General features: G+C 43.0%; 1 protein-coding gene across 1 annotated transcript in view; it reads left to right on the forward strand.

Moving 5' to 3' along the window:
• The window catches only part of ZNF593 (zinc finger protein 593), a 28,106-nt gene extending 14,614 nt beyond the window's left edge, over positions 1 to 13,492 (forward strand). Inside the window, exons 2-4 of the mRNA XM_044286211.1 lie at positions 424 to 638; positions 12,889 to 12,951; positions 13,108 to 13,492. Coding sequence (XP_044142146.1) covers positions 439 to 638; positions 12,889 to 12,951; positions 13,108 to 13,228 — 384 coding nt within the window. The 5' untranslated portion in view covers positions 424 to 438 and the 3' untranslated portion in view covers positions 13,229 to 13,492. The remainder of the gene's footprint in view (positions 1 to 423; positions 639 to 12,888; positions 12,952 to 13,107) is intronic.
• The last annotated feature ends 1,409 nt before the right edge of the window (positions 13,493 to 14,901 follow it).

The following is a 14,901-nucleotide window of genomic DNA, read 5'->3' on the forward strand; positions in this document are numbered from 1 at the left end:
TTTTTTCCTCTCCAACCCCATATTTTTGCATTGCATTGGCAGGACCGGTGTCCTGATGCAGAGGAGAGGATCAGCAACTACCCTTATCATATATACGCGTTCACTGGTGTTGGGCCTGGGGTTGCACAACCACATCCAGCAAGCTGCACTCATTGTGGACAGGATTGTGGTTCTCTACACGATCACCCAGGGGAGCGAGCGCCCTTGTGTTTTCTGTTTTTTTGCAAATGCACACCTCTGATGCAATATACTAGTATTTCCATCCAAAAAATGGAGATGGATGTGTGTAAGCCCTTTTAATTATTAGTTACTTGCCTCCTGGGGTCTAACCAACTCCCTGTATTAGTAATTTTTTATGCTATTTTTTTTATATTTTTTTTTTTAGTAGGTTTTATTATTATTTTCAATATATTTTCTTTCTAGGCCAAGATCACAAACATGACTCGCTCAAAGCAGATTGGGAATCACAAAAATGATAAAAAGAAAAATATTTCAAAACTCTGGAAAACCAAAAGGAGAGTTAAAGACATAGATCAGATTCATGAAGATCTGCAGCCTGAAAATGCCCGTCGTTTACTAAACCAGGAAATTGACTACGGTCTTCCCGGCAATGCACAGCATTACTGTATACACTGCGCGTGAGTAATAGAGTAAATAGATTCATGCATTCCTTGGCTCTGTCTCATGTAAGGATTTTTGTATGGTGAGATTGATCTTGAAATGTTATGAATGCAATAAATATGGAGGAACTGTGCAATGCTTTTCTGGGTGTGAGAGCAATAGAAACTTGGTTAAGGCTACTTACACACTTGCGGAAAAGTGATATAGCAAAACGTATGCCAACTGATCCGTCTTACAAATGTATTGAAATGCTGGATCCGTCTTTCCGGTGTCATCCGGAAAAACGGATCCAGCATTTTATTTTTATTTTTTTCGGTCTGCGCAAGGACGGATCCGGCGTTCCGGTATTTTGAATGATGCATTCCTATTCAGGCAAGTGTTCAGTTTTTTGGGCCGGAGATAGAACCGTAGCATTCTACGGTATTATCTCCGACCTGATCAGTCAAAAAGACTGAACTGAAGACATTCTGATGCATCCTGAACGGATTGCTCTCCATTCAGAATGCATGGGGATAAAACTGATCAGTTCTTTTCCGGTATAGAGCCCCTAGGACGGAACGCTATGCCGGAAAAGAAAAACGCAAGTGTAAAAGTACCCTTAATCTCATAATGTGGGTTCTTGTTCTGTAATATAACTATACATTGTTGCGGTGGTCTTCACCTCTGGAGTTGGCCTAAATAAATTACCTACTCTGCACATTTGATGCTTTATGTTCAATTACATTTTTTTGATGCCATGGACTACTGAAGTATAATTCAAGTATTAAACACCTACCCCTTAACCACTTCAGCCCCGCTAGGTGAAACCCCCTTCATGACCAGAGCACTTTTTACACTTCTGCACTACACTACTTTCACCGTTTATCGCTCGGTCATGCAACTTACCATACAAATGAATTTTACCTCCTTTTCTTCTCACTAATAGAGCTTTCATTTGGTGGTATTTCATTGCTGCTGGCATTTTAACTTTTTTTGTTATTAATCAAAATGTAACGATTTTTTTGCAAAAAAATGACATTTTTCACTTTCAGCTGTAAAATTTTGCAAAAAAAACGACATCCATATATAAATTTTTCGCCAAATTTTTGTTCTACATGTCTTTGATAAAAAAAAAAAAGTTTGGGCAAAAAAAAAAAATGGTTTGGGTAAAAGTTATAGCATTTACAAACTATGGTACAAAAATGTGAATTTCCGCTTTTTGAAACAGCTCTGACTTTCTGAGCACCTGTCATGATTCCTGAGGTTCTACAATGCCCAAACAGTAGAAAAACCCCACAAATGACCCCATTTCGGAAAGTAGACACCCTAAGGTATTCGCTGATGGGCATAGTGAGTTCATAGAACTTTTTATTTTTTGTCACAAGTTAGCGGAAAATGATGATGATTTTATTTTTTATTTTTTTTTTCTTACAAAGTCTCATATTCCACTAACTTGCGACAAAAAATAAAAAATTCTAGGAACTCGCCATGCCCCTCACGGAATACCTTGGGGTGTCTTCTTTCCAAAATGGGGTCACTTGTGGGGTAGTTATACTGCCCTGGCAATTTAGGGGCCCAAATGTGTGAGAAGAACTTTGCAATCAAAATGTGTAAAAAATGACCGGTGAAATCCAAAAGGTGCACTTTGGAATATGTGCCCCTTTGCCCACCTTGGCAGCAAAAAAGTGTGACACATCTGGTATCGCCGTACTCAGGAGAAGTTGGGGAATGTGTTTTGGGGTGTCATTTTACATATACCCATGCTGGGTGAGAAAAATATCTTGGTCAAATGCCAACTTTGTATAAAAAAAAGGGAAAAGTTGTCTTTTGCCAAGATATTTCTCTCATCCAGCATGGGTATATGTAAAATGACACCCCAAAACACATTCCCCAACTTCTCCTGAGTACGGCGATACCAGATGTGTCACACTTTTTTTCTGCCAAGGTGGGCAAAGGGGCACATATTCCAAAGTGCACCTTTCAGATTTTGCAGGCCATTTTTTACACATTTTGATTGCAAGGTACTTCTTACACATTTGGGCGCCTAAATTGCCAGGGCAGTATAACTACGCCACAAGTGACCCCATTTTGGAAAGAAGACACCCCAAGGTATTCCGTGAGGGGCATGGCGAGTTCCTAGAATTTTTTATTTTTTGTCACAAGTTAGCGGAAAATGATGATTTTGTAAGGAAAAAAGAGGAAAAAAAAAAAAAATCATCATTTTCCGCTAACTTGTGACAAAAAATAAAAAATTCTAGGAACTCGCCATGCCCCTCACGGAATACCTTGGGGTGTCTTCTTTCCAAAATGGGGTCACTTGTGGCGTAGTTATACTGCCCTGGCAATTTAGGGGCCCATATGTGTGAGAAGTACTTTGCAATCAAAATCTGTAAAAAATGACCGGTGAAATCCGAAAGGTGCACTTTGGAATATGTGCCCCTTTGCCCACCTTGGCATCAAAAAAGTGTCACACATCTGGTATCGCCGTACTCAGGAGAAGTTGGGGAATGTGTTTTGGGGTGTCATTTTACATATACCCATGCTGGGTGAGAGAAATATCTTGGCAAAAGACAACTTTTCCCATTTTTTTATACAAAGTTGGCATTTGACCAAGATATTTTTCTCACCCAGCATGGGTATATGTAAAATGACACCCCAAAACACATTCCCCAACTTCTCCTGAGTACGGCGATACCAGATGTATGACACTTTTTTGCAGCCTAGATGCGCAAAGGGGCCCAAATTCCTTTTAGGAGGGCATTTTTAGACATTTGGATCCCAGACTTCTTCTCACGCTTTAGGGCCCCTAAAAAGCCAGGGCAGTATAAATACCCCACATGTGACCCCACTTTGGAAAGAAGACACCCCAAGGTATCCAATGAGGGGCCTGGCAAGTTCATAGAATTTTTTTTTTTTTGCATAAGTTAGCGGAAATTGATTTTTTTTTTTTTTTTTTCTCACAAAGTCTCACTTTCCGCTAACTTAGGACAAAAATTTAAATCTTTCATGGACTCAATATGCCCCTCAGCAAATACCTTGGGGTGTCTTCTTTCCAAAATGGGGTCAGTTGTGGGGTGTTTGTACTGCCCTGGCATTTGAGGGTCTCCGCAATCATTACATGTATGGCCAGCATTAGGAGTTTCTGCTATTCTCCTTATATTGAGCATACAGGTAATGAGATTTTTTTTTCCGTTCAGCCTCTGGGCTGAAAGAAAAAAATGAACGGCACAGATTTCTTCATTCGCATCGATCAATGTGGATGAAAAAATCTCTGCCAAAAAAAAAAAATGGAGGGGAAAGGCGTCTGCCAGGACATAGGAGCTCCGCCCTACATCCATACCCACTTAGCTCGTATGCCCTGGCAAACCAGATTTCTCCATTCACATCAATCGATGTGGATGAATAAATCATTGCCGGGATTTTTTATTTTTTTTATATATATATATATATATATATATATATATATATATATATATATATATATATATACATATATATACAAAGTGCTTGCCAAAGCATAGGAACGCCGCCTCCTCCTCAGCTCGTATGCCTCGGCAAACGTATCTGTCACTGCAGAGGAGAAAATCCCGTCTTGCAGTGCCGCATACACCGACTTGCATGTAATCTGACAGCAGCGCAATGCTTCTGTCAGAATGCACATCGGTGCTGCAGCTGGTCGATCGGTTGGTCCATCTGTAAGGTAAAAAGGTAAAAAGACAAAAAAAAATAAAAAAAGAAAAAACCATGCCGCAACGCAATAATTTTATTAACTTTGCAACAGAACATGTAACTTAAACTTTTTGAACTAAACATTAACGTGTTTGCTTACTGGTGTGTTTTTTTTTTTTTTTTTTTTTTTTTTTTTTTTTTAACCTTTATAGAACAAACCTCTCCTTCCCCATGGGTCAATGTGCAAAGCGCAAATCGCCCAAAGATGTGGCGAAGTGCGTTATGCACTTTGTCCCATGTGAAAGGAGACGTTTGCAGCAGCAGTGAGTGAATGGGCCCTAATAGCCCTGTGTGCCTGTCCTGGTGAGATGATCCCTATGCTAATAGTGTACCTGTGAGTGGTACTTCCGGAAACACTCTCCAAAGCATAGGGCAGGGTGGTCCGGACAGTCAGGACAGAAATAGCGGGTGTCACGCCTTATTCCACTCCTGCTACAGACACGACATCTTTTTCGGGGTGACTGTTGGGTTGAGGTACCAGGAACGACATTGGGGAAATGTCGCTCGTGTAGACGGCTAACTACACTGGTGGTTGGGGCCACGGAACCTCCTGGATACAGGAGGTTCTCGATGATCTCTTCCTGAAATTTGAGGAAGGATCCAGTTCTCCCAGCCTTACTGTAGAGAACAATACTATTGTACAGAGCCAATTGAATTAAATATACAGACACCTTCTTATACCAGCGTCTGGTGCGTCGGGAAACTAAATACGGAGACAACATCTGGTCATTGAAGTCGACCCCTCCCATGTGGAGGTTATAGTCGTGGACTGAGAGGGGCTTTTCAATGACACGGGTTGCTCGCTCAATTAGTATTGTCGTGTCTGCGTGAATGGAGGAGAGCATGTAAACGTCACGCTTGTCTCTCCATTTCACCGCGAGCAGTTCTTCGTTACACAGTGCGGCCCTCTGCCCCCTTGCAAGACGGGTGCTAACGAGCCGTTGGGGGAAGCCCGCGCGACTAGTTCGCGCGGTACCACAGGCGCCAATCCGTTCTAGAAACAAATGCCTAAAGAGGGCCACACTTGTGTAAAAATTGTCCACATAAAGATGGTACCCCTTGCCGAATAAGGGTGACACCAAGTCCCAAACTGTCTTCCCACTGCTCCCCAGGTAGTCAGGGCAACCGACCGGCTCCAGGGTCTGATCTTTTCCCTCATAGACCCGAAATTTGTGGGTATAGCCTGTGGCCCTTTCACAGAGCTTATACAATTTGACCCCATACCGGGCGCGCTTGCTTGGGATGTATTGTTTGAAGCCAAGGCGCCCGGTAAAATGTATCAGGGACTCGTCTATGCAGATGTTTTGCTCTGGGGTATAAATATCTGCAAATTTCTGGTTGAAATGGTCTATGAGGGGCCGAATTTTGTGGAGCCGGTCAAAAGCAGGGTGGCCCCTGGGACGGGAGGCGGTGTTGTCACTAAAGTGCAGGAACCGCAGGATGGCCTCAAAACGTGCCCTGGACATGGCAGCAGAGAACATGGGCATGTGATGAATCGGGTTCGTGGACCAATATGACCGCAATTCATGTTTTTTTGTCAGGCCTATGTTGAGGAGGAGGCCCAGAAAAGTTTTAAGTTCGGAAACTTGGACTGGTTTCCACCGGAAAGGCTGGGCATAAAAGCTTCCCGGGTTAGCGGTGATAAATTGTGTGGCATACCTGTTTGTTTCGGCCACAACTAAGTCTAAAAGCTCCGCAGTCAAGAACAGCTCAAAAAATCCCAGGGCCGAACCGATCTGAGCCGTCTCAACCCGAACTCCAGACTGGGCAGTGAAAGGGAAAACTACAGGTGCGGCTGAAGTTGGGGACTGCCAATCAGGGTTTGCCAGCACCTCTGGGATTCTAGGGGCTCTACGGGCACGTCTTTGTGGTGGCTGCGACGGGGTCACTACTGCACGTGCCACCGTACCAGCTTCAACTGCCCTTCTGGTGCTCGCTACTTCACCAGGTTGTACGGCAGTGCTGGTACTAGGTCCAGGGAGGGCTGGGCTGCTGGTGTATGCCTCACCACGTAATCCGACAGCACCAGCCCCACTCTGCTGCTCTTGAAGCGGATCCTGCGCAACCTGCGGTCTAGCGACACGGGGCCGGGTACGCCTGGTGGTATCAGGGACCTCAGCCTCCTCGTCCGAACTTTGGGTCAGAGAGCCACTGCTTTCTACAGGTTCGTATTCTGACCCGCTGGATTCATCAGATGAGGGCTCCCACTCCTCATCCGACTGGGTCAGAAGCCTGTAGGCCTCTTCAGAGGAATACCCCCTGTTAGACATGTGGGCAACTAAATTTAGGGGTATTCCCTGAGACTACCCAAGAAAAAAAAAGCAAGCCTGTCTTACAAAGGGGAGGCTAGCGAAGTACCGGAGGCCGCTGCGGTTGATAAAAAATATCAAAACTGATTTTTTTATCGCCGCAGTGCGTGTAAAGTGAATGTGCAGTGATCAAAAAAACATTTTTTTTTTGTCACTGCGGTGGGGCGGGTGTGGGCGAACGCACGTGTGGGCGACCGATCAGGCCTGATCGGGCAAACACTGCGTTTTGGGTGGAGGGAGAACTAAAGTGACACTAATACAATTATAGATCTGACCGTGATCAGTTTTGATCACTTCCAGATACTATAAAAGTACAAATGCTGATTAGCGATACGCTAATCAGCGAATAACGGACTGCGGTGCGGTGGGCTGGGCGCTAACTGATCCCTAACTACCTAACCAAGGGACCTAAACTATACCTAAAACCTAACGGTCAATAACAGTGAAAAAAAAAAGTGACAGTTTGCACTGATCACTTTTTTCTTTTCACTTGTGATTGACAGGGGTGATCAAAGGGGTGATCAAAGGGTTAATTGGGGTTCAGGGGGGTGATCAGGGGCTATAGTGTAGTGTTTGGTGTACTCACTGTGAAGCCTGCTCCTCTGCTGGATCCAACCGACGAAAAGAACCAGCAGAGGAGCAGGCAGCCATATAACAGATCATATTTACAAATATGATCTGCTATCTGGCACTTTGATTGGCTTTTTTAAAAATCAGCAACCTGCCAGCCACGATCATTGGCTGGCAGGTTGCTGACGAAATACTTCTCGATTAAATGCCGGCGCGAACTGCGCACGCGCGGGCGCATACTCGCGTCATCTCGCGAGATGACGCGTATATGCGTGACTGTGCGCAGCGCTGCCACCTCCGGAACGCACGTGCGTTAGGCGGTCCGGAGGTGGTTAAAGGGGTTTTCTCACTTCGGCAAATAGCATTTGTTATGTATAGGAAGTTAGTACAAGCCACTTACTAATGTATTGTTACAATCCATATTGCTTCCTTTGCTGGCTGTATTAATTTTTCCATCATATTATACACATCTTGTTGCCATGGTTACGACCACCCTGGAATCCAGCAGCGGTGGCAGTGCTTACACACTATGGAAAAAAGTGCCAGGCTATGTGAGCTCCCACAGTCCCGGCCACCAAAGAGTCTGGCGCTTTTTACTATAGTGTACAAGCATGAGAACTGCTGATGGATTGCTGGTTTGTTCGTTTCCATAGTTGCGACCATGTATAATGTGATGTAAAAAACGAATCCAGCCGGCAAAGGAAGCAATATGGATAATAACAACGGATCCATCTTCAAAATGCGTTCAGTGTTACTATGGCAGCCAGGACGCTATTAAAGTCCTGGTTGCCATAGTAGTAGTGGGGAGCGGGGGAGCGGTGTACTTACAGTCCGCGCGGCTCCCGGGGCGCTCCAGAATGACGTCAGAGCGCCCCATGCGCATGGATGACGTGCAATCACGTCATCCGTGCGCGTGGGGCGCCCTGACGTCACTCTGAAGCGCCCCGGGAGCCGCACGGATGGTAAGTATACTGCTCCCCCGCTCCCCACTACACTTTACCATGGCTGCCAGGACTTTAGCGTCCCGGCAGCCATGGTAACCATTCAAAAAAAGCTAAACGTCGGATCCGGCAATGCGCCGAAACGACGTTTAGCTTAAGGCCAGATCCGGATCAATGCCTTTCAATGGGCATTAATTCCGGAACCGGCCTTGCGGCAAGTGTTCAGGATTTTTGGCCGGAGCAAAAATTTTCTCCGGCCAAAAAACGTTTCGGTCCTGAACTGAAGACATCCTGATGCATCCTGAACAGATTTCTCTCCATTCAGAATGCATTAGGATAAAACTGATCAGGATTCTTCCGGCCTAGAGCCCCGACGACGGAACTCTATGCCGGAAGAAAAGAACGCAGGTGTGAAAGAGCCCTAAAGTAATGTCATACCATACCAGCACGTGACCTCCTGGCAATGATAGCTAGTGATTGACTGGAGGAGACTTGTGCCAGTGTAGCAAGACATTGCTTCTGGTCGGTAGACTGGAGAACACAAATGCATCTCAATAAATTGGAATATGTGATAGAATATATAATTTATTTCAGCAATTGAATTCAAAAAGTGAAACTCGTATATTCTATTGATTCATTACACACACTGATCTATTTCAAGCATTTATTTATTTGCATTTTAGAATTTGTATTTCAAAAAGCAACTGTTACAAACAGAAATTGCTAGTTCAAAGGGTGGGTTCACATCATGTTTTATGTCTCTGACGTATACGTTAAAATGAAAAAAAAAAAAAGGTACAAAAACGCAGCACACCAATTATACAATGGAACTCTTTAGTGAACAGATGCCACTGTATGGCATCAGTCTGAGCCATTTGTTTTTTGAATAAGTTAAGAGGATGGGTAAAACGTGATTTGCGCAGTACAAAATCGGTGTACAGAAAATCGTCCAAAGCCATGATTCTTCAGTTGTCCTTGATTCATAGAGAAAATTGTGTGGTAGCAAACACGACATACAGAACAAACATTAACATAACAGTAATAACCTCGCCCTTAGAAAATCCTGCTAGAGAGAGAGAGTCTAAACACTAAGGGGAAGGGACCCCAAGTGGGGCAAGATACTAGAAGGCTGCACTTGGAAGTATCTAACTAAAAGGGCCATCTCTCCACACCTTCCACCTAGAGATAGCTTTCACTGTGGCACGCAAATCCTGGGTAATTTAACCCCTGTTGCAAATTTCGATTTACAAGAGAGATGACCTCAGAGTGTAGGACTGTTTCCATTGCCTAGCTATGACCTTGCGATTGACAGTCAAAATATGTGCCCAAATCCAAACAGGGATAAATTTCAGCAATACCTATACTAAGATAGCTAAGGCAGGGGAAAGAGCTGGTAAGTGGTTAGTGGGAAGCTGAAGCATCATGTGTGAAACGTGTGCCCATAATGGAGCAACCAACCACCACAATATGTGCTGCTGTTACACGCTGACTGCAGCCCCTCCAGCAATTCGGAGAGTAGCCCAGAATAGAATGTGAAAGTTTATCAGGGGTGTTAGATACCCCAGCAGAGTTGTATCTTAAGATTTTGTTCTGCGTGGTTTATGCAAGGTGATCCACCAATGCCTACAATAAACGATTATTCCATTGATCTAGTGAAAAGTATGTACCCAACTCTGTTTCCCATGCGAACATGAAATTCAGTTTAATGGTTGGTTCTGGAATGAAAAGAGAATTGTAGGATAAAGGCCTTTCCTTTGTGTGGGTTAACCCCGGAACAAGCATGATTTCTTTTAATGTTGATGATTATCGCTTACAAACCTGTCAGTATCTCAGAAAATGTGATTTTATATAACACCAATTAAAAAAGTGATTTTTGCTACAGAAATGTTAGCCCACTAAAAGGTAGGTACTGTATATTATGCAATACTTGGTCGAGGCTCCATTGTGCAGGAATTACCGCATCAGCGAGGTGTGGCATGGAGGTGATCAGCCTGTGGCACTGCTGAGGTGTTATGGAAGTCCAGGTTGCTTTGATAGAGGCCTTCAGCTTGTCGGCATTGTTGGGTCTCATCTTCTTCTTTACAAAACAGGAAGTTAGTTGAATGGTAGTGAGATGTTGGACAAATTTTTACACTTGTCTATTAATTACTATTATTACAATTAAAACACTAAGTCATATTCTCTGAACCAGTGGTCCCTAACCTTTTTTGCAGCAATTTTCCCGTGCATTGGGAAAGCCTCCTTTTATGCCCCTACTTGGTAATTATGCCCCCCCTTCCTCCGTATTGCCCTATGTACATATAACTCCCCCTCTCCACCCCCTACAGTAGTGCCCTGTTCACATATAATGTTTAGGTGAGGCGAATTTGCTGGCCAATCAAGTACAGTGATACCGTCGTCATTACCGTAAGGCCTCTTTCACACTACAGTATGTTGAATTCAGTGTTTTGCGTTCCGTTTTTCACGGATCCGTTGTTCCGTTTTTTGCTTCCGTTATGGTTCCGTTCCGTTGTTCCGTTCCGTTTTTCCGTATGGCATATACAGTATACAGTAATTACATAGAAAAAATTGGGCTGGGCATAACATTTTCAATAGATGGTTCTGCAAAAAACGGAACGGATACGGAAGACATACGGATGCATTTCCGTATGTGTTCCGTTTTTTTTGCGGACCCATTGACTTGAATGGAGCCACGGACCGTGATTTGCGGCCAAATATAGGACATGTTCTATCTTTTCAACAAAACGGAAATACGGAAACGGAATGCATACGGAACACATTCAGTTTTTTTGCGGAACCATTGAAATGAATGGTTCCGTATACGGACCGCAAAAAACGGACCGCAAAACTGAAAAAAAAACCGGTAGTGTGAAAGAGGCCTAAACCAGGTATTTAGTACTTTTGGCAGTGTGGACAAGATGCCAAGTCCTGCTGGAAAAATAAATCGGCATCTCTATAAAACTTGTCAGCAGAGGGAAGCATGAAGTGCTCAAAAATTTCCTGGTAGACAGCTGCACTGACTTTGGACTTGGTATAACACATTGTACCAACACCAGCTTATGACATGGCTCCCCAAACCATCACTGACTGTGGAAACTTCATACTGGACCTCAAGCAACTTGGTCTGTGTCCCTCTCCACTCTTCCTCCAGACACTGGGATCTTGATTTCCAAATGAAATACAAAATTTACTTTCATCTGAAAACAGGACTGTGGACCTGAGCAACAGTCCAGTTCTTTTTCTCCTCAGCCTAGGTAAGACACATCTGACATTGTCTATGGGTCATGAGTGGCTTGACACAAGGAATGTGACAATTGTAACCCATGCCCTGGATACATCTGTGTGTGGTGGCTATTGAAGTACTAACTCCAGTCTTAGGCCACTCCTTCTGTTCAAGAATTTGGAGGAGATTCGCATCCTTTTCTACCACACTTTTCTTCCACTCCACTCAGTATACTTGGATACAGCACTCTGTGAATATCCAGCTTCTTTAGCAATGACCTTTAGTGGCTTACCCTCCTCGTAGAGGGTGTCAATGACTGTCTTCTGGACAACTGTCAAGTCATCAGTCTTCCCCATGATTGTGTAGCTTACTAAACCAGAATAAGAGACCATTTAAAGGCTTAGGAAACTTTTTGCAGGTGTTTTTTGTTGATTAGCTGATTAGAGTTTTACATAATTTCTATTGAACTTTTTCACAATGTTCTAATTTTCTGAAATACTACATTTTGGGATTTCATTAGCTGTAAGCCATTATCATCAAAATAACTAAACACTTGAAATAGTTTAGTCTGTGTGTAATAATTCTTTATAAAATATGAGTTTCACTTCTTGAATTACTGAAATTAACCTGTATGTGCTTATTTAATATGTCACATCAACTACTATTATAATGTAGAATTATCATCTGCACCTCTTTAGAGCATTTGTTTTTTGTTTGCTATATAAAAATAAGAAATGTTTAACATACATATGATACCTTATTAATTCTGATGTATTAATCAGAATAATACGTCTGGATGGACAAATGTCTTTTTTCGGCCTTATGTACTATGTTACTATGTTTCTATGTATTAGGGCTGTTTCACACGAGCGGATGCAGCCCTAACTGTGCTACCTGCTGGGCCCAGATTTCTCATTTTTACTGAATTGATACGTTTGACATTTTGTGAATCATCTGCTTAGTATCATCATATAGACACCATTTTGTAGACCGTAAGTGTTTGGGCCCAGCAGAGAACAGGAATAGTGTAGAATTAAGATATTACATAGTTTTATTTTTACATTCCAAAGCTGCCTTTACACAAGCCAATAATCGTCAAAATTAACGGGAACTACTGTTCCTGCAAACTGTTGTTCCCAACAATCCTGCCCATGTAAATGTGCCACCAATCACCTTGTTCACTGGGTGATCCTGTCGTTCATGCAGGCATCACCAATCATCTTTTCTGGTCAGCAGATCCTGCTGTCTAAACAGCGATCTGCAGCTCAGAAACCATGAATCATCTGTATGAGGACGAGGGATCGCCATAGCGATCCCTCATCCTCATACAGGGAAGGTGATCGTTGTATGTAAATGCAGCGATCACCTTCACTCTTTCACTCTGTTTTGAAACCGTGCAGACAATGAACAGGTCTGTGGGATATACATCCACACTGTATACATATGTAACTGAAATCAAATCTATTCATCTAAGCCAGTTGTTCTCACTAGAAGTTATTTTCTTTTTCTCTTTAAGGAGATACTTTGTGGACCTGAAGACTTTGAGGGAACATTTTAAAACCAAAGTGCATAAACGCAGGTAAAGATATGTTACTATGCAGAAAGAAACTTGTGGAAGCTTGTCTAAATGAGCACCTCTCATGTGGGAGGTTTGCTGAATTTCTGCGGGTGTGCCTAACGTGGCTGAGAAGTGAGAATGACAGGTCTTACAGTGGTTGTGATCTCTCTCTTACAGACTGAAGCAGCTGAAAGATGAACCTTACACACAAGAAGAAGCAGAAAGAGCAGCAGGGATGGGCTCATACAAACCACCCAAGCAGATTGAGGTCCAGACCCAGGAGGTGGCGATGGAATAGTACTTATTGCCACATAGACTTTCCTCTTGCCATTGAACTGGGCACTTTTAGTGGAGACCACTGCTGGTGTAGCGTCATGGTGCAGTCCCACTGATCGACCATTCTGGCTGTAAGCTTGCAGCAGCTGTAGTGTATTATATGGAAACGGTATTATATGGAAACGGTGTCGTCAGTGGGAATTGCTATGAAACCCATAAAGTGTTCCCAACGCCTGTTCATTGTCTGTATATGATGTGATGATAAACATCTATATTTCCATAACACGAGTCCTTATTTTCATGATGCATTGCTGCCTGACCTTTGCCTTTCAGGTCCTGCTGTACCTACCTTTATGGTTTGTCTGAAAGTCTCTGTGGATGATATTTATCCTTTCATGAGTTATATAACAAGATGACCTCTTTGCAAGAGTGGGAATGAATGTGCGTCTTGCTCAGGCATCCAGAAACATGTCCGCTTGTCACTTCCACTCCCGTCTGCTCACTCATCTCGCACGGATGCACAATTTGTACTCTATGGTGTTTAACCTTTGCATTGCGGTTAACACTAAAGAGGAATGCTTTACGAAAGGGGGTGTATATATTTTTAGCAGTGAATTGAAGGCTCACTTTAAGTGATAATTACACTAATGAACTGATGTGATTAAGAAAGTACAACATTTTTTTTTTGTGACTGAGATTTAATACATGTGACTAAAGACAAACAGTAAGTTCCAGTTCAGTCTGTAAAGTTGTCTCTGTACAATTATAGCCTGATCACTACTATTGTTGTGAGTGGATAATGTCCCTAATATGTCAGTTTCTGCGCAGTGGGATTCTGCAGCCAGATTGGTAAATGTATACAGTGTACTTCACCACAGCTGGAGTACCGGAGGTTAGCCATAACTGGTATAGAAACATATAGTAAAAGGGGTCTAGCTTACCAATAAATAGATAACATAGCCACTTGGTGTCATACCTGCTGTCGTGGTCACCAATTACAAAGGGACAGACAAATGTGCAGCAGCTGCTCTATTTTATCACAGATGAGATCTCTAGGACGTCAGCCTTAGGGCTCATGCACACAACCGTTGTTGATTTGCGGTCCATTTTTCACAGATCAGTTGTTCCGTATCTGAGGGTTTTTTTCTCTCTGATTTAAGTCCTCTTTCGTTCCGCTATTTTACAAAACATATCCGTATGGTTTCCATATGTGATCCATTTTTTGCAGATCGGAAACAGTAACTTATTAATCACCAAACACATGAGCAATATGGGCTGGGCATAGCATTTCTACAGTATGGATGCGCAAAATACTGATGACATACAGATGTGTTCTGTGTGCGTTCTGTATTTTTTGCGGACCCATTGACTTGAATGGGGCCTCGGACCATGATTTGCAGACAATAATAGGACATGCACTACTTTTTTGCAGAAAGGAAATACGGAAATGGAATGCACACAAAGTGCCTTCCGTTGTTTTTGCAGACCCATTGAAGTGAATGGTTCCACATACGGTCCGCAAGAAAAAATGGAACGGAAGCAGAAAGAAAATACGTTTGTGTGCATGAGCCATTATACTTAGAAATAAAGGACACATTCAGAAGAATGGCCTTCTTTACGACGGGTGCAGTTTATCTGTACAACTTACTATGTCCTTCGTACATTCTCAGTCCTCAAAATACATTCTTTCCATAA

This window comes from Bufo gargarizans, chromosome 3 (assembly GCF_014858855.1).
Source record: "Bufo gargarizans isolate SCDJY-AF-19 chromosome 3, ASM1485885v1, whole genome shotgun sequence".
Lineage (NCBI taxonomy): Eukaryota > Metazoa > Chordata > Amphibia > Anura > Bufonidae > Bufo > Bufo gargarizans.